At 41.3% G+C, this 25115-nt stretch overlaps 1 protein-coding gene across 1 annotated transcript in view; it reads left to right on the top strand.

Annotated features, from left to right (window-relative positions):
• The first annotated feature begins 777 nt into the window (after positions 1 to 777).
• The window catches only part of LOC119024680 (cyclin-dependent kinase 17-like), a 36207-nt gene continuing 11869 nt past the window's right edge, over positions 778 to 25115 (top strand). Inside the window, exons 1-4 of the mRNA XM_037107667.1 lie at positions 778 to 1242; positions 12724 to 12872; positions 20012 to 20176; positions 21041 to 21174. Of these exons, the coding sequence (XP_036963562.1) occupies positions 12746 to 12872; positions 20012 to 20176; positions 21041 to 21174 (426 nt within the window). The 5' untranslated portion in view covers positions 778 to 1242; positions 12724 to 12745. The remainder of the gene's footprint in view (positions 1243 to 12723; positions 12873 to 20011; positions 20177 to 21040; positions 21175 to 25115) is intronic.

The following is a 25115-nucleotide window of genomic DNA, read 5'->3' as shown; positions in this document are numbered from 1 at the left end:
AATATGCCAGGTGCATCATCCGAGAATGAGACAGCTTTCCTGTCACTGGACATGTTGTTTTTTTCTTTCAGAGATTTCAGTTATTTATTTGTAACACATCAGCAGAGAGAATACAGCAAGATATCCCGGGGCAAAATTGCCCTTTTTAGAGATTACAAAGTAATAATAAGTAATAAGTAATAATAAAAAAGTCAGAACTGAGAGATAAGAAGTAAAAATATGACATAAAAGTCATAAACAAGAGAAAAACCTCAGAATTATTAGATAAAAGTCATAATTATGAGATAGAGAATCAGAATTGAGAGATAAGAAGTAAGAATTATGACATAAAAGTCATAACAAGAAAAAAATCCTCAGAATTATTAGATAAATGTCATAATTATGACATAAAAAGTCAGAATTGACAGATTAAAAAGTAATAATCATGAGATAATAAATCAAAATCATTAGATAAAAGTCATAATCATGAGACAGAAAGTCAAAATTATTAGCTAAAAGTCACAATCATGAGCTAATTAGTCAAAAGTATTACATAAAAGTCATTAACAGATAAAAAAGTAAAAGAAAAATGAGAAAAGCCATAAGATAAAATATCATGAACTACCATTGGAATTATTATTATCATTATTATCATAGTTTCTACCCAGTTTAAGTGTTTGATGGTGTTTTTTTTATTATTAACGGGAGGGCATTATCCTCCATACACACGAGTATCCCGAGTACTGAGGGGAGATGTGTGGATTTGCAGGACTGCAGCCTGTCCTCCAGCAGGGGCCGCTGTCAGGCTGCACTAACACATTCTCCTGTCTGTTCCCGCACCAGCCGTTGGGTGGCGCTGTTTCCCCGCTGACATGTTGATGACACGGCTGTGTGGTGGCAGCCAGGCAGGCAGCGTCAGCAGGAGGAGAGGACACACTCCGATCAACCAGTAATCACCATCGTCTCTTTCACACTGCCATGGTCTCTGCGACCGAGAAAACCCCAGCAGCACTTCCTATTTTCTCCTTCTAGTGGAACTTTGAAGCCTTTCAAACACAGCCATGCTGCCGGAGGCTACAACCCCGCGGATATAAGCGACACTGAAGACCAGAAAGTAGCTTCCAGCACACGGAAACCACAAAGAAGAACCAGTTGGTGTTTTTTTTTTTTCTTTTTGTCACGCTCGGAGGGAAAGACGGCATCCGGCCTGAGAAGAAGCTCCGAGGTCGGGGACTCCGGTCGGAGCAACGCTCATCGTTTCTGGTGAGAGTCCTCTAAACGTGTCGGTGTAGTTTGTGTGTGAAACGAAGCTGTTAACGCCGGTTGGAGCCGCGCGGACCCAGGAAACGTTGACACAAAACGGGCTTAACAATGTTTACTTCACTGCCGTCTGTGTGAATGCAGCCGCTTGTTGTGGGGGCTACTTAGTTTGTCCCATTCACCGGCGAATGCGGCGTTTAACCCAAACAAACTGCGCCGAATTCACGAATGGTAAACTAAGTTCAGAGTGGGGATGTTTTATCACGTCTCCCCTCGTGGTTAAACGTTTGTACCATCTTTGCAGTTAAATACCAACACAACACAAACAGCCTTCTGGTTGGTTCGTTGGTTGGTTGTCACTGAACTGTACGAGGTTTGGTTGTAGAAGGGAGGGCTGGCTCGCTGCCTTGCATGTATCGTCTTGCATAGTTGCTACCACAACATTCACTGACCCACATTACAGAGATGTCCTGTCTTACCGGTCCAAATTTGTTCTCAAACTAGTTGAAGCAGCTGCAAAAAAATGTACCAGTCTGCACTCACGCTCGGTACCAGCACCTTTTAAGCTGTTTCAGCTGCTGTAGGAAGGCCTGCATGGGAAACAGACATGCAGTTTCTAGGATTTTTTTTTTCAGCTCTCGTTGAATTCCTGTACTCATGTCTGCAGGGAGTTAACCTGTGTGGGTGAGAGATGAGTGTGAAGTTAGCAGGATGTTTGAAAGGAAGACATCATTGTTCTGTAGGGGGGGAGGGATGCTCATGGCGAACCGATGAGGAAGTTCATTTGGTGTGAGAACACCCAGGAGTCTATGTGCTCACATATTTATTGCCACATTTATTGTTCTCGTGTATTACTCATGTTTTAAAAGCCTTAGTTAAAGTCTGCTGACTCTGGGCACATTTAATGAATGCACGTGGGATAAAAATATTGAATAATCAAACAGATGCACAAATAAGTTAGGCTCTGCTGTCACCAAACTGTATATCAACCATTAAACACAGCTTATAAACTATCTTTGATGACAAAAACTGGCTCAGAAAGTAAAAAGGAAAGTAAAAAAATCTACAACATATGTTTAAGTTTTGGATATGCCTCAGATACAGCGTAAAATGCTGGAATCAGTATCAGCAAGTGGTAAAGTCTATTCACTAATCTGATACCACATTATTTTAGTCATTTTTACATTTGAGTCTGGTTGTGCTCGAGGTTTCCGCCTGTTAAAAGGCATTGTTTTTCTCGCCACAGTGGCAGAGTGCTTGATCATGGAAGAAATGTTGGGTCTCTGTAAGTAAACGAATCAAGGAGTATTGTCTGGAACTGCTCAGTTTGGGAAGTGTCATGAGATGAGTTTTGTTGTGAATTGGCACTATACAAATAAAGATTCTTTATTTATTTATTAGAGATGCAGCCCTGCTACGTTCCAGCAGCATCCCATACACCTGCATTATCGTGGCCTTAAGAATTCACGATAATGATATTATCACTATAACTGTGGAAAATAAAAAAAAATGCTCATTCATCTTTAGTTGTGTTTGACTTGCCAATTGACTTGCCAATTTCATATACCTAATTTATTTTATGTATATCTTTATCCACTCTATATTAACTTTTGTTTGTGCTAAAACCTTGTCTTTGTGCTACTGAAACTACTACTGTAACTGTATGAAAGGGTACAAAATCCCCCACCCAGTATGACAAACGGAAAGAACAGTGATGATTTAAGAGGCAACATATGATTTATAGGACATTATCAAATGTGTATGATGAACACAATATCAATATTTTATTGAATATCATGTTTATCATCTCAGATAGTAATTTGTTATATTGAATGATATTTGTGCCAGTTTGAGCAAAGAAACCTTCTGATCAAAATATGAACAAAGTAGCATTCAGTTCCAGAGACAGTTTTTGATGCTGTGCTACCTATGGAGACATTTTGGTCAGCGCGGAAACAAATATAATGACTCTCCTAACTCTGTCACACTTATGCCTATTTACAGTTTCTTCTTATAGTTTCTTCTTATTGTGTTGCTGATGGTTGAATGAAAGAGCTGGTGTAGCACTTCCTCTCATTTCCTGTGAGCAGGTTTCGGTTTGACAGCCACAAGCTGTTGAGCCCCCTTGCAAGATGTGTATCTTCCAGGAGCTCGTGGAGGTGTGTCGGCTTTGGGCTCAAAATACCTCATGTTTGGCCTGGTACCTGCAGGAGGGCAGGGAGCTGACAGGCTGCAGTATGCCAGTGTGTGTTGGTTTGACGCGGGGTCGTTCCCTTGGTGAGGGCCTTGGGGATGGTGGTAGCAGGGTAACCTGACCCCGCTGTGAAACAGCTGTAGCCACGCGGTGCTGATCCCTCGAGTCCCATTGCAGATCAGATGATGGTCCAGTATGTGTATGGGTGTGTGAGCATATACATAAATAGATGTGTTTTTGCCAGAGATTAACGCTCTGCTTCTGAATACACAGAATGATTCCAAACCAAACTTCATAGACTTTTTGGTCAATTTTAATTCCTTCCCTTAGATTTTGCTGATACAAGTGTGTGTGTGTTTCCTCTCTTGGTGTGTGAGCTCATGTTTAAGCGTCAGGCCAAGACAGCTGGCTGAAGGTTAATGTGTCACTGCTCTCTGGGGAGCAGCTGCTATGTCACAGGCACCACTCCTATCTATAGATAGCAGTGAATACAAACTCTTCCCTTTTTCTCTGCTGCATTAACACAGGAACTTTGGCACCAACACACAGCTCAGACCACTCACATGCAGTTGCCCCGAAAGACAAATGCTGCTGCTCGCATGTTTGGCCATGTCCACTCCCCGATTCTCTATCACAGTCTGAATCTGAAGTGTGTGCTGGTTGTAAAAACCCCACTGCGGCTGCCAGCTGGCCTGAGAACCTGTTTGATTGAGTTATACAGTAACATCTTACACCACATATCTGGGCCGGTATTAATGTCTGTAACAGGTGAGGGACAAATATTGCCTTTTTTCCCGTCACTCTTGGCAGGATTTGCGGGAGCTGTCTGAACACTTGTCTGGTCTTTTTTTGGAAGTCTACACACACGCACACACACACACACACACACACACACACACACACACACACACACACACAGTTCATCCAAAACAACGTTATTACAGCAGGCATAGCTTCACATACTAGGGTGGTCATAATTAAGTTCTCTCTGGATGAATGAGAAACCCCGTTAAAGCCATGTTTGTTTTTTTAATAAGCTGAATTTAGAAACACCAAGGCCCACTCGACCTTGGCTCAGTAGGTATTTGTAATCAGGGGTTGAGAAAGTAGTCCACTGTTCAACGGCTAGATATACATTTTGGGTTCCTTCTTAATGACTCCATCAATTTTGTTATTAATGATCGAATCACTGAATGATCTGTTGAGAAAATAATCAGCAGATGAGTCAGCAAGGAAAATAATTGGTGTTTGCTGCCCTGTAATTGATTAATTGACAAACAATCTTGTGTTTATGCAGCCTTAACAGAAAAAAAAGTCAGTTCCCACCTTAACTCTCTGCAGGTTTTGCTCTCACACTCATGGTGCCCAGCATGCAGGCCGTCTGATATTACTACAAAAGCTACTGAGAGCTGTTTGTGTTTGCAGATATGGAAGCTGATATTCTGATAACCCCATGCTGCCGTCTCCCCTTAGTCAGATAGCAGTGTGGACCGTTGTTCCCTTTTAACAGCCATGACGGCTATCGGGACCTGCTGGTGCAACGAGTGCAGACAAGCAGGGAGGGGAAGGCTAATTGTCGCTCTCTCTGATGCTAATGCCCGGCTCACAAACGGACACCAGGTGACTCGACTCAGGCACAGATCCAGTCCACAGCACGCCCGGGCGATTATCTCCCTAATGAGCCAAACAGGAGGAGTGATAATCATGCTGCCTTTTATCTAGAATAAATAAAAGCTATCGCCAACATGTTTATATTCATGTGGAGAAAGAGATCTTCTTTTCACTCTCAAATACAGTGTCTTTATTCCTTGCTTCATTCATAAAGGAGTCCACACACAAAAAATGGATGTTTTGATTTTAGAAAGAAAAGGAAAAGTATCCTGAGTTGACACTAGTCTGCTGCTTGCCTGATCATATCAGACCCTTTCTGTTGATCTCAGCCGTCCGCTCTGAACACAGCTGGGTCTACAAGGCTTATCTGTCACAATCATGCTTGCCTTTCATCCCATTCATAAACTGTCATGTTACGATGTTTAGTGTAAATGGGGCTTAAGCTGATTTGTTTTAATTTAAAATGTGTGTTTGAGTTCATAGTTATGGTTTAGCTCTGCATGTTATATTTAATTAAAAGGAAAATTAATCAAAATTAGTTTATTTGTTGTGATTTTTTTGTTGAAACTTTCTTGAGATATTTTGGGGTATGATTGTGTATTTATGGCAACTGGTGAAAGAATTTTTGTGAGCTGGTGCATCTGTCGATTGATACTGAAGGTTGATGTTGGGTTTATTAAAAAGTGCTTTCTGGTGGTAAAACAAGGGATTAGAATATGTAACATTAAGCTCAAGGTATTATTTTCTCATAATATGATCGTAATATCCTTGAACACCAGGCAACTACATCATTGTCTCATTTTGTCCCACTAACTGTCAAAAACTGAATGAAAATTCGACCTTTAGATGCAATGGTGGAATCAATTAAACTTGGATATTGTTTGAAGTAACCAGAAAAATCCACACCAAGCCCTGAATTTGAGAGCACATTCTTAACAACACAGATTATGAATTAACAAACTGTTCTAAGGCAACACCTGTCTATCCTGCAGTGTATAAAACCATACCGTAGCTCCGAGTGATATTAAGCAGCAGCTAAGAACCTGCATTACTGAACTTGGTTTTGACTGCAGGCGCTGTTGGGCCACAGAGAAAAAGCTTAGAGGGGAGCAGGCCTGTCAGTCAAGCTGCTGTAACCATAGCAGCAGCGTTAATCAGCTAGTGTTGAATCTGTAGGATCTGTGGCTGTGCGTCACTGCTCTCGCCTGGCCACCTTCGGCCACACGTTCTGGCTGAGGTGTACTAAACACACGCACATCAACGGACCTGTCTGTCAGCAACGCTCGACCCTACGGACACAGGTGATGTGTGTGTGACAAGTGTGAAAACAGGGCGAGGAAAGAATGTGTGTCAGTGAGGGTGGAAAAGAGCAAGGAAATGAGGTAAATATGTTGAGTTTTCCTCGACACGGCTTTGGCTCAGTCGACACAGATCTGACTGTTGAAGTCAGCGCCTCACCTGCTGCAGTGTGTGGGGGAATCATGCCTGCGTGGTTGTCATGCTCATCTCAGCTCAGCACCACGCAGCACACCACTACCTCCTGCGTCTCCTGAAACAGCCTACTTTTTTTTTTTTAAAACTGTGCACAATGCAGCCTTTATATAAGTCCCCCATAATGGAGCCAGCTCCTCACTCATGTCCTCATTGTCTTGGCCAGGATGAGAAAAGGCTGCTCTTTAGAAAAGCAAGGCTGAGCTCACCCGTGAATCATGCCAACAGTCACGCTTGTTCTCTGTCTTCTCCTGCAGCCAGGGGGGAAGAGGAGGGCGCTTTCTAGGACCCCCGCTCTCCTGAAGGCAGTGACGTTAGGTGTTTTACTGAACCTTTTAGGGACCGCAGTGAGGTTGCGACCTTGCTTTCCCTATTTCTCTGGGTGGCCCAGACAGCAGTCACCCTGTGGCATGCTGGTGACTGTGGTGCGATTAGTCCATTTAACAGAAGTGGAGCGATTGCAGACTTCTGCAGTGATGACGGTAGCTTGTGGAGCTCCAGTCTGGCATTACAGTGCTTCCATGGGGTTGATGGCAGTTCATCACAGCAGGAACTCTGGCCTTACCCTTTCTGAAGCCCTCTGTTCATCATCAGCACAGTTGCTGTTTGCTTGCGGCTGCAGCAGGAAAAGGACAGAATCCATATGAGGCATATGTCTATTGTCACCACTGCAGCATCCATTATACCTCAACCCCTCCTCCTCTCTCCTGTTCCTTCTGTATCCACTAGCCTACACCACCTCCTGCAGACTGTACTGAAAACTGAGGTGGAAAAACGCTGTTTAGTGTACAGCGGGAGATGTCAGAGTTGGTCGGTGAGGTGAGAGTCATGTTGTAGCGGGTATTGATTGCTGGTTTAGGGGATGAAAATGCAGACGTAGTCAGTGAGGGGGGCTGCAGGAGTGTGTGTGTGTGGGGAGGGGATTGGGGTTGCTATAGGGTGTGAGACGGAAAAATCAGCATGCATGTAGTCTCCTGCCGTGCTCTGCATTTTCAACACGGAAAAAGCAGCAGGGTTGCCGTGGCAACAAATCCTGTATCAGAGCAGCACTCGGACCCCTCCAGTCCACCCCACATTTCCCCACCATCCCCCCCCCCCCTTCTCCCAGCGGATCTGGAGCTCAGACCTCAGGCCGGCCTACTTAGGGGAGCAGGGATAAGGCTCGGAACAGAGATCATGTCCAAAGCTCCACACTCGATCCCAGAGCAGGAACGTGGGCCAGCAGGATACGGGTGCGCAGTAGACAGACCCCCCCTCCTCCGCTGCTGCCATTAACTTTCCGTGGAACATTCAGATGCGATTTGAATCCACAGAGTCGGCAGGCGAGGAGGTCATATCCCGGTTATTTACGAGATGTTAATGTGGCCCCTTGTATCCCCTTCGTATACATTGATGAATCAAGAGGATATTCTGGATATATCCATGAAAACTGAAGGGAGATAATCCTGATGTGAGCTTAACCAAATGATTTTAAACACATTATGGTGATTTTGGCCATCCAGAAACATTTTTGAAAAAGGGCTTTTATTTTCTGATTGTGTTCCACATGGATTGATGTCCATAATTGTTTTGATTATTGTTGCAAAAGGAAATTAAGAAAAAGACAGTTATTCAGTGGTGCATGAATCTGATAAAGCTCAGCTTCCCGGCTAAAAATTAAGCTGATCTGTGTTGTGGGGCCCATAACGTGTGCAAACTAACGTATGGTTTAGTGCTATGCTGACTTGAATAGAGATAAAATTATTTGATCTTGCGACTCTTCTAGACTTTGCAAAGTTTTGGGACCAAATGGCTCAAATTACGACAGTCAAGTCTTTTTGAGGGGTTGTGACACCATTCACCATTTTACAGCTGTTTCTTCCACAATATTATCTTATCTGAAAATACTTTTTGAGTCCCTGTGCGTCACTTAACGATGTTATTACATGCCTTGGCCACTACGTAAAATTTGTTAGCCTGCTGCTCTTCCTAGTGGCTTATGTAGCTGCCAGTAGTTCCTCAAAATGCTGATTGCTTCAACCACTGTGTGCTTAGCCGCAAGCGCAAAGCTTGATGCCTGGCAAGATGAATATGGATGGAAGACATCAGATGATCAACGTGATCAAGGAGAAACATCCGTACCAGCTGTTCTTCCTTGCTGTCTCTTCTCTCCGACAGTAAACTGACTTCAATGCTGTCGTGGTGATAACACTAAACTACTAAATATTGTTTCTCAAACAAGGACCTGCTTCAGATCTAACCAGAAGTTTAATATACATCACAATCCCAAAAAACGGAAGTGTGTTGCGTGCCGTCGGGACAAACACAGAAAACAGTCGCAGCAGACTCATAATGCCTCTACAGAGGCTCTTAAATTACCGGTGTTTTGATGCTTTAGTTGTCCCCTGCAGGGCACCCTTCAACAGTGGTGAATACATATTTTCCCATCCCAGTTATGAATGCACTTTCTCTATCTAGAGCACATGTTGCAGGCTGTGCATGAGGCTGCAGCAGGAGGGTGGGTAACGCAGTGAGCTATTCCAGAGATGACAGACTGCTTGCCCATGCTGGGGCTGATGTGTCATGACTGATGTGAAGCTGTTATGACAGTCGAGTTGATGTTCTGCCTCATCTCTGGTTCTGGAATAATTAGATTGATTGTTGCTTGAATAAGAGCAGAGAAGTAGGATGAAAGCTGTGCAAGGCAAGACATGATTACTATGATGTAAAAATATATATTCTGACTACAGAAAGTGGAGGAAAGTGCTCTATCCCCTGCACTTATGACCCATAGATTTGCCACAATGAATCTGTGATGCCTCACAGGATGTTTTAAAATTACAAATGTACCTTCAAAAGTGGTGAACAAGAGAAAAGCTGGACCCTCTATCGACGAAAGTCTGCTCACTGTTTATTGTTCCAGTCACAGTCTCCATCATTGTGGTTCACTCTTTCTGCTCCCATAGGATCATGTCTTGTCGAAGGATGCAGCTGTTTTGCCAAAAGGCTCTAAAAACCTGCAGTACCTGCTCGGCATGAATCCGTAGACAGAAACGGGGAGCAATGTTGAACATCAGCAGCATCTAGCAGCTAAAGAATTGTATTTTTCTCTCAGGAGCTGGTGGAGACCAAAAATGGAACTAAAAGAGAGTGAATAACGGACTGAAATTCATCAAGTAGCCTGAAACACAACTCCAAATGAATGCTATTACGATGATGTAGAAAGGAAGCATAGCAAGGGAGAGGTTACATGTGACTACGACTGCTAGCCTGAATTCAGTTCAGACATTTTGGCAAACTTAATATATAAAGTTTCCATGTGTAGTTCAAGTGCTCATGATCTACAGATTTATATTTCGCCTTTGCACTGTCCCAGTTTGCTTTGGCTTTTAGCCCAGCTCAGACAGACGGTTGCTGCTGTCCGCTGTGTGGAGGGAATCAGGGCAGGCTCTCTGCCTCCTAAAACTCCACAGTACAAGGCTCTAAACTTACAGATGATTCAGCAGCTGGGTGGCCTATTTCTCATCCCAGATACTTCAAACTAATGTTTGTGAGCTGTTTATGTGAAAATAAAGTTTGAAATCATGGCACTATGTTTAAAAACTACTGTTGTACTTTTGCCACTTCCTCCCAATCTCAACTGCGATATCGGCAGTAATTCTGATGATCTCTTAATCATTTAAGCCATTTATCAAGCAATAATGCCAAACATACTTTGTTTACAGCTTCCCAAATGTGAGGATTTGCTGCTGTGTCAGATTATTGGAAACTCAAATAATGTTTGAGCTGTGAACGGCTAGTTTGACAAAGCAAGCAATTTGAGGACTTGGCTCTGGGCTCTGGGAACGTAAAGAAAGATAGATGTTAAAGTGGCGCTGTGGATCGGCTGTGTTGTGGTGGAACCTGGCCATTAGTTTATGTTGGCAGGTGCAATTTTGAAAATAACATTAACTACTGTTGCTCTGTTAGCGAAAATGAGAGCCGCACTAAGATGTTGCACTTTAGGGCCTTCATAAATTCACATACTTTGGACTGTAAGAAAATCTGGCCACAGTTCAGCAGCATTAAACAACTTAAATAAACCACAGGCTTGTATAGACGACAGAGAGAGATTTTTCATTTTTAATGTTATGTTACCATCTGCTCGCATATGGCCAATAAACAACTGATCAATAGGCCCCCTAAATGGAAGGGATAATGAACTTTTTTGTGAGTTGCAGCTCTATTTTCATATAAGGCTATGTTTGAAAAAAGTTGTCATCTGCCATGGTCTTATTTTGCGTTTTCTTTTGTATTCAGTGATGTGGGGAAAAAGTTGACTGATAAAATTAAGTTCACATCTGAGCATCTTAAAGGACTGGTTCACATGTTTTCAAGTCTGTTGATACAGGTGAACAAATGATCCCTAGCTTCTGTAATTCTAAGACAAGTCACGGGGAACCTTCTGAAGTTTAGCTGAAGATGATATGAATCTGAGTAAAACAAATTAACATTGTAGTTGCCGTAATTCTTGCCTTTTTAGTCAGAAATTTGGTCTAATCCTCGAGGCAGCACAAAAACAAAAGACTTAAACTTTGGAAGATCCCCTAGTTATTTCAAAAGTCTAAAGTCTCACATTTGGCAAATGATTGAAAGTATTTTCACAGAAACCACAGATTCTTTTCAAATGAATCCATCTGTTCATTATTTTCTCGATTTACCTATAAGTTTAGTTCATAAAATTGTCAAAAAATGTTGTTTGTAACCCAAAGATATTCAGTTTGCTGTCATGGGGGAGTTAAGAAACTAGATCATTTTGATTTTAAAAATACTCAGACTGATATATGGATTATGTATTATAAAGGTTATGTTGTTGGTGATTCATGTAATAGGTGACAGCTAATTGATTTATCATTTAACCAAAAACTGAATGCATGTTTATCCATGTGAATGTGAACATTTAACATGTCCTCTAACATTTAGAGAGCCACCTAAGTTTTTGCTCAAATGTTCTCCAAAGACAATGAATGCCTTTCTTCTGTTCGACTCTGGCCGAGTGAGTAAGTTGTTGCCGTGTCTGGACAGAAATCAGGTTATGAGTGATATCAGGAAGACAAAAGGCTGTCAGTAGGGAATAGTTGACAGGCAGTGAGCCCTGAGGAGCTGTACTACTCATGTGTTTTCATGTCTGGCTTTTTACTCATCATCGCTGCAGACAGACACTTGTCCAGATCTGCAGTGGTAGTGGAGTCATGATCTCTTGATTTGGGTCACAGGGAGAGGCCGCTTGTAATCTGCTCCAGTCAAACATTCTCAAAATCTTCTGTCTTGATTTGAAATCTTTTGCCTTTTTCTCTCTCTCTCTCACATGCACACACACACGCACGCGTGCACACACACACACACACACACACACACACACACACACACACACACACACACACACACACACACACACACACACACACACACACAGTCTCCAGCTCTCACAATCAGTCACTCTCATGCACACTCTAAATGCGGCTGGAATGTGTGATGTGGACTCGATGTGGCCCGAGCTCGTCCTGCTCCATTCAGCAGCAAATCCCCCCGGTTTAGGATTTGCTTTTACAGTCCGGTGTGCCAGAGACCGTACTCCAAACTCACCCGTAAGAATCTTTCACTGACTTGTCATGTTTTCCCAGGGGGAGGAATGTGAAGTAATGTGCCTGAATGAGCTGAGTCATAATTAACGTCAGAGTGCTGATTTGTCTGTGTCATTGTTCGCCCAGTCAGATACCTGGTGATCTAACGGCGTCTTTGGTTATGGTTTGACTCTTATGTGTGATGTGAGATTGTGAAACATGACTGTAGGTGGATGTGGTGTTTTCTTTTGAATTGAAGGCAGTTTACAGAGTGGGACAAAATGTCAAGGCCCACAGCAACACCGCAGCTTACAGATACTGGAGGTATTCTGTTACTAAAACAGGCTTTATCTGTCAAATGTCTTGTTTAATCCTCAACCCAAAGACATTCAGTGTACTGTTGTGGAGGGGTAACAAAACTGGAAAATATTCACATTAAAGAACCTGGAATCACAGTATGACTTTTTCTTTCTTTAAAAAAATACTCAGACCAACTAATAGATTATCAAAATAGTTGGAAATTGATTTAATAGTTGACAGTGAATCGATTAATCATTGCAGCGTACTCACAGCAACTTAAATGTGTATCGTTTTACTTGTCCTCAGGCCTCCCCTTCCTGAGAGCTCCATGGAGAAGATGAAGCGGTTTAAGCGACGTCTCTCTCAGACGCTACGAGGTAGCCACACCATCGACGAGTCGCTGTCTGAGCTGGCTGAGCAGATGACCATCGAGGAGAACGGCCTGAAAGACAGTGGTGCGTCTTGTTTTAATTTAATGTCTTGTTCAGGGGTATTCTCAGTAAATTCCATTTCAATGTTTTATCATCTTTCCAAAGATGTTTTGTCAGGTATTCAACTGTCTGGATTTTCCTGTTTCAGATTTTGGCAACCCTCTTATTTTGAAGGAGAGTAACTTGTCCATGTCTTTGTTATGACACCTTCATATGACCAAGACCAATGACTAAAGATCATTTTTGTCTCATAGCAGCCAATATCAAAACCACCCACCCATGACAGTTTAATGCTAAGTTAAAAACACAGGCAGACATCTTGAACAATGTCAGCCTTGCATTATTGATATGATATGAGACCTAATAGCAAAAGCTATAAAGCTAATTTGAGTGGAATTGCAGTGGATGTTGAGCTATAGCTGCAGTGAAAAGCCAAGAGAGCCAAGGACTGTCGACCTCACCCTCGCTCCTGCCACGGTGGCAGAATAAACATCATAAACTGTACAAGGCCAGGACCTTGTAGGACATAAAAAGTTATTCACAAACCTATGTTTGATTAGTTTAATATTGGTCTTGACCGTTACAGGCAATGTTATCAAACAGTGTGCACTCAGATGCCACGCCATCACGTTAATTCTCAACCTGTGGGGAGCACTGCCCATATCACGTTATATCACAAAGATATTGCAGTCCAAAATGACATGTTCTGTGATTTTAGAAGATTTTCTAAACTGCATTCTTAGGTCTTTGTTACATAAATGTTCCATAACTGATTTATTTATACATGACAAAACAGTTAATTATGGGCAACTCTGCAATGTCCAGTGAAGTTTGGCTCCTGTTATAATTTGGTAAACAATCACACGATGGAAGAAAAATGTTCTGACAGGCTCCATCAGTTAAAGATTTTAAATCTTTCACTGCAGTTATCTCCATCATTAAGTGAATAACAGACACTGTAGTCTAACCAGGACCGTTATCAAACAAGACTGCACTCATAACTTTTACTGATGGTGCTCAGGGGTTTAAATACCAGCACATTTATGTAATGAAGCATGTGTCTGAAATGGGATTTAGTTGCTGAATTTTAATGGACTGTATTTATGTGGCACTTTTAGCCAAAGCCAAATCCAAATTTTACCCAGAATCTGATAATTAAACTGCTTAAAATATTATCAGGTTTCTACTGAGTGTAATCTTCAGCTTCAGCTTGCCGTTAGCGCAAATCCAACAGAATTTTAAGCTTACTGTTTGGATAATTCATACTGACATGCACCTTGGGACTTGTGTAAGAACATGAAAGTGACTTTTACAGACATAACATCCCCTTCTTTACAAATGTACACTGACCATGGTCTGCCTTTTGTCTCAACTCTGTCTTTATGTTACTGTAGCTGCAGTATGGTCCAGACTAAAAGACACAGTTGATGGTCATGTCATTTGTTTAGATCCCACTGAAGGTTGCGGCCTTCGAGGCGTCAAAATAAAAGCGAGTGAAGCAGCGGCTTATCTCGGCTGATATTAACAAACTCTGCAGGGAGGGAGGCAGGGAGCGAGGGAGCACACCTCGGTGTGCTACCACATTGTTGCCATGGCTCTCAGAATCTGGAAACATTTGAGAGTTTCCATGACATTGCCACAGCAACTTGGATGACTTGGTGAAACCAGCCAGGCATCTTGATGCATTTTTCCCTCCTTTTTGAAAAAAAAAAGATCTTTTAGCTCCTCTTCTTCTCTTTTGGCCAGCCCGAGGTTTCCCTCTGCCTCGCCTCCCCAAGCCTCTTTTCAGGCCTGTCCTCAGTTTTCCTCTCTTGTCTTTTGTCCAAATGAGAAGTTTTTTCCCCTTCTTCAATCAATCAGATCGTCCAAGTCCACCCCCTTCTCCCTGCCGCCCTCTGAGAACTAACTGGGCTTTGTAAAGAGCTTTTTGTATAGTGATTAACACCAGGTTTGGCCAGAGTGTTCTGTGCTTGGTGAGTGGGGACATAGAATTTTGTGTGTGTGTGTGTGTGTGTGTGTGTGTGTGTGTGTGTGTGTGTGTGTGTGTGTGTGTGTGTGTGTGTGTGTGTGTGTGTGTGCGCTCACTGGCGTGAGGGGATTTTAGCAGCCTGTGTAACAGTAAGCAGGGTAGAGAGGAGACAGAATGGAGTAGCCAGATGAGATGTGATCTGAACTCTGTGATTGGGGAAACTAAGCGTTCTGGTCCTGATCTGATTATGTAACAATGATAACTCAGGCCAGCGACAGCAGCAGCTGCAGAGAGATAAGGCAGAAGTGGCTTAAGGACCTGGATATAACATGGGGGCTGTGTGTTTTTCTGTTTTCATAGGAAATCTAGGAAATGCCTCACAACAACAATGAAACAACAAACTGATGCCATGCCTCGTCACATAGGATGCAACACATTTCCCAAAAGTTTTGATACATCTTGACAAAACTGTTACACGTTGTTTTTCTTTCTTTCTGTCTTTTTTGCTTTACTGACCTGCACACCAACAGTACTGTGACTCAGCCTGTGAAGATTTAAGCTTAAAAAAACAGCCTTAAAACTGGAAACCTGACTAATCAGAAAGCAATGGGGGGCTGGTTTAGATGACGACGTTAACTATTTATTTTGGGTATTGCAGGCGTAACAGGAAGAACAAAACTGCAACTACTAGTTTTATTTCCTGCCTCAGATTGATTCAAGTTTAAGACATAAACCAGTTTCCATGTTTCTCCTTTCTTGACAGCTGAGGCCAGTGATTGATGACAGACCAGTCAGTGATTAATTTATCTAATAGGATGTTGGAAAGGTTGTCATGACGTCTCAGTGGAAGAAAGTACAGTCAGTCATCTGTTTTACAGCACAAAACAGCAAGTGGCTGAAACTAAATATTAGTATTGTTTTATAATTCTAAAACATTAAAATCTTTGCAGCACTATAATTTTATGACATGAAACATACTACATTAAAGGTACCTGTATATGGTTCATTTTGTCTGTAAATTTCAAATCATTCAACAAAAACTGCAACCAATTATGACTATCATTCTTAAATATGACAAAGCTACAATGTGAGTTTTGAATGAACACCTAGAAGTGCAAAGAAAAACTTATGACTCACAAAACCAGATTTAAAAATGCAAACCAAGATACTCAAACTAAAGGATAGAGGGTGCAGGCACGCTGAAGCTGGGATTTAAGTGCAAATCATTTTAATGCTATTTATGTATGAAATGGAGAGAAATTTCCGGTATTTCAAAAACACTAGTTAAAAATAAATCTGAACAAAAAAAAATAAAAAATCTAAACAAATTTTTCTCTAAAAAAAACCCAATACTGCTATAAGTCAGTCCTGTTAATTGATTCACAACATTTCTCACAATGAGATATTAAAGGAGTACGCCACCCCTAGGTGAAATTGAGTCATTCCCCGCTGTCCCTAGAGTTGGATGAGTGAGCCAAAGCGTTTTTTAGCCGACCAAGCCATTGTCCTAATCTAGAAACGCCGCGGTTAGCTTTAGCTTAGTGTAGTCGCTGTAATCCGGAGTGTCCAGCTAGCATGTCGTTGCAAAAGTGAATCAAATAACTCAAGATTTTTTGTAATTATCTCTCGTGACCTATACATTCATATTGAGTACACATATAAATGCAAATTAACACGAAGGGATTTACTAGACCAATTTATATCTGGAACTATTTGCGGCCACAGCACAGGCAAAGCACTGCTACCACGCGCAAAGACACCACTCAGCACCTGAAAAGCCTCAACTTCCGTCAATACACCAGCGTGGCTACTAAGTTCTCTGCCTCTAGGAAACGACAATGCGAGTCGGACTAACGTGAAGTTTCCGTGATAATGTTAGCAATGTATAAACCAAGGAAGGGTAAAAATTATAACGTTACTTACAGGCATGGATGATAAACTCTGTTCTGCCTCTGTACTGAAAATGGATGGGATGGCCGTATCCTTCAGATGTAGCAGCATCTTTCTTGTAGCATACTGCATTTTCTCTTCGTAGTCCTCCGGTTTAAAATGCTCATCTCAAACACGATATTGATTGATTTTATCCACTGGTGTTGCAGGAATGTCGAGGACAGCAAGTCAAAGATTTCTTCGTTCCACTGGTTTTGGAATTCTGTGAAACATTATGTTTGTGTATGTCCTCTGCTTGTTATCGCAGCCCTTCACACAGCAAATAACCATTTTTCCTCAGTAGATGTGAAACTAACTTCAAACTACTAACGTAACAACCTTACTGCAACAACTTCTTCTCTTACTGCAACTACATGCAGGTAATACTGGAAGTTGTGGTGCTGTGTGCTGTCAGTGTATTGACGGAAGTTGAGGGTTTTCAGGTGCTGGTCTCAGGTTTCAGGTCTTTGCGCGTGGTAGCGGTGCTTTGCCTGTGTTGTGGCCGCAAATAGTTCCAGATATAAATTGGTCTAGTAAATCCCTTCGTGTTAATTTGCATTTATATGTGTACTCGATATGAATGTATAGGTCACGAGAAATAATTACAAAAAATCTTGTTATTTGATTCACTTTTGCAACAACATGCTAGCTGGACACTCCGGATTACAGCGACTACACTAAGCTAAAGCTAACCGCGGCGTTTCTAGATTAGGACAATGGCTGGGTCGGCTAAAAAACGCTTTGGCTCACTCATCCAACTCTAGGGACTGCGGGGAGTGACTCAATTTCACCTGGGGGTGACGTACTCCTTTAAAGGGATCTACCCCCTCATCATATCACAATGATAGCGTAATATTGATATATCTATCAGTCCTACACAAACCCTAACTACGCGACCTCTGTTTGCATGTTTGGGTGGACATTCACCCCCAGCCAGATAGAGATTAGTAAGGTTGAAACGCAAAAGATTCTTCACATATTTCCTTCCTGTGATGAAACCATCTACTCCCCAACTGTTGCCTCATGTCTCGTCCTAATTTTCTCTCCCTTCATTATCCTACTGTCCCTCTGTCCTGTCCTGACTGACCGCATGCTGAACAGCCTCTCTGTTACACCATTTTCTCCCCACTGTCACAGTTGGTTCTACTCTATACTTCATAAATCTTTCACCTCTTGTCAGCTCCATTCTTGCTGTTGAACAAATGCTTCTCAGTCAGTTGGTTGTAAACCCTTTTCTCAAACCAAAATACACTGCTGAGACTACAAGACAAGTCAGTTTCCACCAAAGTACTTTGGCTTTAGAATCCTTCAAACCCCTTTGTAACCCGTGGTAACTGTCCTTAAATGCAAGATCTGTTGTGCTTTTCCGCTGTGAATTGTATTCTTAAATGCAAGCAGGGTTATGAACAAGGGCTTTGGGCGTAACAGATTTCACTTTTGGGAATCAAGAGGTGACACTATTCTTAGCTCTTTAGAAACTGATTTACTTTATTTATTAACTGACACACTGTGGCCTATATACTGTATGTTACTGCTAGGTTGACAACATATACAAACAGATAACTAAAAAGACACTTGATACGCACAGCACACACACACAGTTGTTTATTACAACAAGGAAACAATCTTTACTTGAGAAAAGGCTGCAGGGAGCCAGACAGAAGACTGATGAAAAGTGTTTTGGAAATCCTACGTCAGAGCGCAGACTATGAGACGACTCTGGTTGTTTAAACTGACCAGTCATTGGTCTGCAGTGCTTTAATCCGCCTTTTATTATTGGATCAGTGTGCTAGGTACCTCAACGGAAGGATGATGACAAAATTGGACGAAATGGGGCGGCTCTTTTGCTACCATTATCATTTTTGTCACAAGTTTCATTTTGGCTGGGAAAAAAAAGGAAAACAAAATTGGTTGACAGGAACTTCTCTGCAGCACAGAACAACACAGCTTTGGTGATTTGGATATTTTCTCTGGCCATATTGTGAATGTGATAATATTTCGACTGCTTATGCAGCTTTACAATCTATTATACAACCGATTGTAACACTTCATCAGTTTTTTCTTTTCCTTGCTTAGTTTGTCTTTTTTGTCTGTTTTCTCACTTGTATTTTTCTGTTTTAAACTGGAGAACTGGAGGAAAATGCATTTTGAATGTATTTTTCAGATCTGTTTATGTAGACACACTAAATGTTGAACAGTATTTGTTTAGCATGCAAAAGCCACAGCAGTAACATGACTTTAGATGCTAATGTATGCATCAGTAGATCACGAGTTAAAACCTCTTATGTAACCTGATTATTTATGCAGTCTGATGTTATGACATGTAGCTATAATGTATATAAGTGCATCAGAAAGCTTTTAGTCAGTCAGCAAAATGCCTAGAATCATTACCACCTCCAATTAACATTAAAAAGTCAATGAACTTTGAGCTATCTAGATTTTGTTTGATGCCTACTAAGATTCAATGATTGTCATGGTTGGAAAATGGGACCATGTGATGAACATCAAGAAACAAGTCAATTAAGTCCTGCACCATTGGTACTAGTCGGGGGCCTTTTAGCCAATTCAACATGTAGAATTGCTGGGTGTCCATGTCGGCAAGATATCAGTGCACAAGAAGAAAAACGGGACAAGAAGCCCCTCGAGACTGTCACTGTAGTATCCATGATATTACCTGTTTAGCCCAGTTTCTTCTCATTTTTTTGTCTCTGCATCTCAGTCATTGCTACTTGCAACTTCTTATCAGGCATATCTTGATTAGCAGCGACTACATTAGCGAGAGTGTCAGAAAATGTTACTTTTATTATAACAATGCTTTGTGTATCCACTGTTCTGAGACCTACAGCTTCCTTTTTTGAATGACAAACACAGACTACCACTTACCTGGTGGTTTGGAGAGTTACTGTATTTCCTCTCACATAGGTGCAGAACTTACATGGCAAAAAAAGCACCACTTTAACAAATCGCAAAGACCACAGCCGAGGTACAGCCAACATGAGGAAATGCCGCAGTCAGCTTTCATCCCCGCTAGTTCTCTGATGTTGAAACAACAAAAGTAGACATTTAGTTATGAATAAATCTTGGTGTGTGAAGGACACCATTATTAATCATAGACGATTGAGTTGGTCATGATGTGACAGATTCAAATTGATCGCAGCTTCTTTGTCATCATAAAATTCAGGCTCGTATGCTCAGTCTGCCAGAGCATTGTGCATTCATGTAACAGGTTTTTGTTGCCCTTTTAAAGCTGTGTCTCCTTCCACAGAGCCCATAGTGAGGAATGGACGTCCTCCGTCTGCCCACAGTGTCCACTCGTTCCTACACCAGTACACAGGCTCCTTTAAAAAGCCACCACTGCGACGGCCTCAAAGCGTCATCGGAGGAGGCCTGGGCTCACTTATGGTCATGCCTCGCAACGGCAGTCGGCTCGGTGAGACACACACACACACACACACACACACACACACACACACACACACACACACACACACACACACACACACACACACACACACACACTTAGGCTCTGATCACATGTGCTATTTGTCTGTCTTGTGATTTCCAGCAGAGATTTAGTTCAGGAAAGTCCTCGTGTCATGTGGTAGAATCAATATTAGATTTTTTACTTCAAGTTGGACGTGAAGCTGTTGGATTTCGTTGTTGATTTAGCCTCAAATCTAGATGTAAAATCCTTGCTTTACACATTTCTACTGAGTCAGCTGAACCAACACATGCGACATATTATGTGTGAAAACGTGCTCAAAAGGCCCACCGTGCAAGGAGTAAGTCAGCGAGACGCAGTCATTTATATCAGCACAATCATTCCAGTGTTACATTCAGTCACACAATAAGCCATTTGTTAATAACTAAGACTAAAAATAATGACTTTGGACACATTCTGCAAACCAGCAATATTTAAATTCACAACATTACCTAATATAAACATAAAGCCTGGAGGAAATGAGTGTTAAATGTATGAAACCTGTGTTTGTTCAGGCACAGGAAACTTAGTGTGATGTATGGGTTTGTCTTTTAAGGCCCAGTGGCAGTGAAACAAATTAAATCTATCAGTCAAACTTATTATCCCTAATATACTCGTTGTGTGTGTGTACATTCTGCTCGACACAGCCAGGAGCTTGATAAGAACAGAGGAGCTCGTAAAACTGTCCAAACGGGTGTTTTTCTTTCCTGCTGAAGTCATCAGATGGTGCTGAGCCCTGCCCTGCTCCAACTGTCAAACTCAACCTCTCATCTTCCTCTCCTCTCTCTATTTTTCTTTCTTTCTACTCTCCAGATATCGTCCATGAGAACCTGAAGATGGGTTCGGATGGGGAGAGTGACCAGGCGTCAGGGACTTCCTCTGATGAGGTGCAGTCTCCCACGGGTGTTTGTCTGAGGAACAGAGGGAACAGGCGCATCTCTGCAGAGGTGGGATTTGTCTCTCTGACTTTTCAGAATTTTTATTGTCCTTGCTTTTCTTTCCTCTTTTTAAATTGAGGATATGTTGTGGGATATGAGTCACTGATTGCTCTTAAAAAGCTTTGACGTGTGAATATGTTATGAATCATGGCAAATCTGTTCCTACCTGGCTTCAGCGGTTCAGCCTCCACTCTGTTTTTGAAGGTTTATTTTGATTAATTCACTGAGAAGCAAAGGAACCTGAGCGTTCGAAAATGGAGGTTTTTTTTTCCCTTTTTAAGAAATGATATTTAACGATGTTTGCATTTAAGCTTTGTGCTGTAACTCGGCGTAGGCGTATTCACGTAGCGTGTCGTGAACATGCAAAACTCCTCAGCTGCCCACATAATCTCAGCAGGACAAACATATGCATACGTTGACTTCACATACTGTGCTGCTTAACATACTTTTGAAATGTGTTAAACAAAGGTTCCACAGTGGCCACCACCTCCACCCACCCAATCCCCTTACTTACTCTCTCTCTCACAGACACATGGACACACATTCCTCTGGTGGTTACATAATGTCAACACATTATGGAAAGACTCTGTCACTCTGATTATTATTTTTTTTGGTTGTTGTCTAAGAGGGATTTCATTTTACCACAAGCATTCATTTTAATCCAAGGCGTGTAAACTACAGTGCAGCATTATTTTCCCAAATACATCAAGGTTTCAACACTTGAGAAGAGAAGTAAGCTATTGTAAACAATGAAGTTGTTGTCATGGTTTGACAACAGAGTTTTGTTCAGCAAAGCATATGGAAAGACAGACGTGCACACAAATGCAGAACAAGATCAAGAGTGAGCGCTTTAATCCATCTGGCTTGTAGGGAGACATGAAAGGTTGTGTGAGGTCAGAGGAGAAATGACGCAGGTTTATCTAACGTTAACAGATAAAGAGAGCACAATAAATGGAGTTTTCTTGAATTTTGCAGATTTCTGACACTGGATATGTTTACGTGCACACTATTGTTCCAAATATGATAATATTCTGAATTTGATCCAGTTCATGAAAACAACATTTTCCCGGAATGTCCATTTATTTTCACATCAAGTAATGTGGGATATGCAGTTATTATTTGGGTTTTAGGAGCAGCCTTTGTATGTGTATACAACACATTCAGAATATGTTCAGTTTATGACACATGACCTCCCGCCCATCTTATTGGATTTGCTGTACACAAACCAAGCCTAGCCCACAGTTTGCTAGACTGCGATAGAGATGCATGACCAGCACAAAAGGTCACATTTCTGGTTGAATGGAGAAACACACCTTCATTTATACCCAATGAAAGACTTGGATATCAACAAAGATTACAACGTTGACCTTTATTAGGAGGTGGTTGGAGGGATGAAGAAGAAGGCTTTGTTTCCATTGTCCAACACCTGTTGAAGAAAATCCCCAGTTTTGATGCAGTAAAGTAAAATGGCAAAAGCAGCTCTAGTCTTTCCACACATTTTGACTCGATAAACAACCTGTTAGGGCACATTTATTTTGAATTTGCATAGCTGCATGTAAACAGGAATATTAATAGAATGTTAATTTTTATTCGCCATATAAACAACTTAGTAGAAATATTGTCTTTTCCAGAATATGATATTTTGTGCATATTAACAGAACCCCGGTAGTAATTAAAGGGAATCAGATGGAATGACACCATTGATTGATGCGTATTTTATTAGTTTAGGGCTCAACATAGTCAAACATTACATCTTACAAGTCTTAAACTTAAAGTATTGTCAAAATACTGCACACCTCAAAAAGTTCTTTATATGGTTTTAACACGAGATCTGATGTGATGTTAAGATTGTAGAAACTTTGTGATTAACTCTTTCTTTCTTCACAACAAAGCCAAGACTTGGTATCACACCTTCTGTACTTTTATTCACATGTTCATAAAGTTTATCTTCAAACTTTCAGAGGACACCTACAAAACATCTGTTTTGGGAATTGATTTACAATCCATTCTCGTTTTGATGGTTTTGTTCCAAATTTATTAGGGAATGATAAATATTATGGAAATCAAGGGCAGTATCCTAATCACAGGAGCCTTTTTGGACAAAGGTCAGATCTGTCACAACATACCAGTAAAAATGAAGCATTGTGATGCTACAGAGATGTCCCTGGCCTACAAATGGAGCATTCTTGTTTGTTACACACATCAGCTGAAATGACATCATCTTAATTTTTGGCATTTTTTCAGTGAAAATGAAATGCAAAAATTACCTCAGCACCAAAATCATGGCTTATATTGTAATGTCTGTCCAAATGGTTGATGCGATTTGTTTTTTTCCATTTCCATTATTGCTGTTTTGAGCCTTGAAAAACCTCTAAAGTCCAGGGACTGCTCTCAGATTGCTCAGTAAAGTAAAGGCTGTTACACATCCTACAATCGTATCACCAGCTATACTGATGGTTTAAAGGGATGTTGTTTTTCTGTGTATTAACAACAGCACCCATTTAAAATAAAATATATTTTTTAACTCTTAGATACAATCGAAACAAGACCAATTTCATATGAAAACATGCAGTTTCTTCCTACTTCTGCAAAAGAACCTCAGCTAAATCAAAGTAAAATTGTACTGTACACATATTTGGACGTGTTGTTCATGTTGACATCTTGCCAGTGAGCCACATGTTGCACACTACCTGCTGGGTAATCATGCAAGGAAAGACCTTATGATTGAAGAACACACACTTCCCTCCCTCTGACAGTGTTTATTGGTTGGTGTGATTGCAGGACCTCTGGGGATTTACGAGCAGATACAAGTAGCTGCACAGACAAACCAAGCATGCAAGACTGCACGGAAGAAAAACAAACAAAAAAAAAACCCTTAAACATGTAGTTAAGCAGCTTACTCCATTGTGGGTTACCCACACAGAGACATGACACATTACCTCTTGCTGTGTGTGCAAGCAGTGCACCCCACACTTCCTGTGACTGTTTCACAACCAGAAAAAAGTTTATTTGGACAGAAGTGCGTACAGAAGCAGTGAAAAACTCTGATTCTTTCAAGCAGCCCAACAAACACTCTGTGTATTGTTTGTGCTGGTATGAGCTTCTCGTTGATGAAGTGATCCAGCAGTGAATCACTGTGTGGCCTCATTCTTTGTCTTTGTGCTGATGTGATGTACGGCTGCAACTAACAATTAATCTGTTGATTATTTTCTTAAGTGGTTAGTTGTTCAGCCACAAAATGTCAGAGAATTATGAAAAATGTCCGAGACGACATCCGTAAATGTCTTGTTTTGTCCGCAACTCAAAGATATTCAGTTTACTGCCAAAGTAATCATCAGAGTAATCATTTTTTTAAACCATAAAATATTAAAAATCAAGAAGCTGGAATCAGAGAATTTAGGCTGTTTAAATTTTTTATTTATTTTTTTTAAGAATCGATGGATTAATCATTTATCACAATAGTTGGCGATTAATTTAATAGTTGACATCCAATTTGCACTTTAATGACACTTAATGAAGAAGAAGAACAGGAGGAGGAAGAGTGAGGAAATCCCGTCTGTCTGTGGTCAGGTAGAGGATTGTACGTCTCGCTGGAGAGGAAGCAGTGTTTTGGGATTACATCACAAGGATTACTGTAATACGGTCCAGATGGGCCCCTGTTGTAACAGATTAGGACGGGTTGATTGGACAACTGGAGGGTGGTGGGGGGTTTCAAAGGTCAGGTGATAGATGTCATGGCTTCCTCTGGGGACAAACCACCAATCCTGAGCCAGCACAGGGACAACAGATCACCAGAACTGGATATAATCTCATTCAAATATACAGATAAACATCATGTTGGCCTAGTAGTAATTTCTGTGGCTTTATTAATGGATTTTCATCATTAGTTTAGAGCTGAAACAAGTCAACAGACAAGCAAGCATACATTTTTTTGGAAATTGATTTATCAA

Source organism: Acanthopagrus latus, chromosome 8 (genome assembly GCF_904848185.1).
Source record: "Acanthopagrus latus isolate v.2019 chromosome 8, fAcaLat1.1, whole genome shotgun sequence".
Taxonomy (NCBI): domain Eukaryota; kingdom Metazoa; phylum Chordata; class Actinopteri; order Spariformes; family Sparidae; genus Acanthopagrus; species Acanthopagrus latus.
This window is presented reverse-complemented; position numbering and strand designations above follow the sequence as displayed.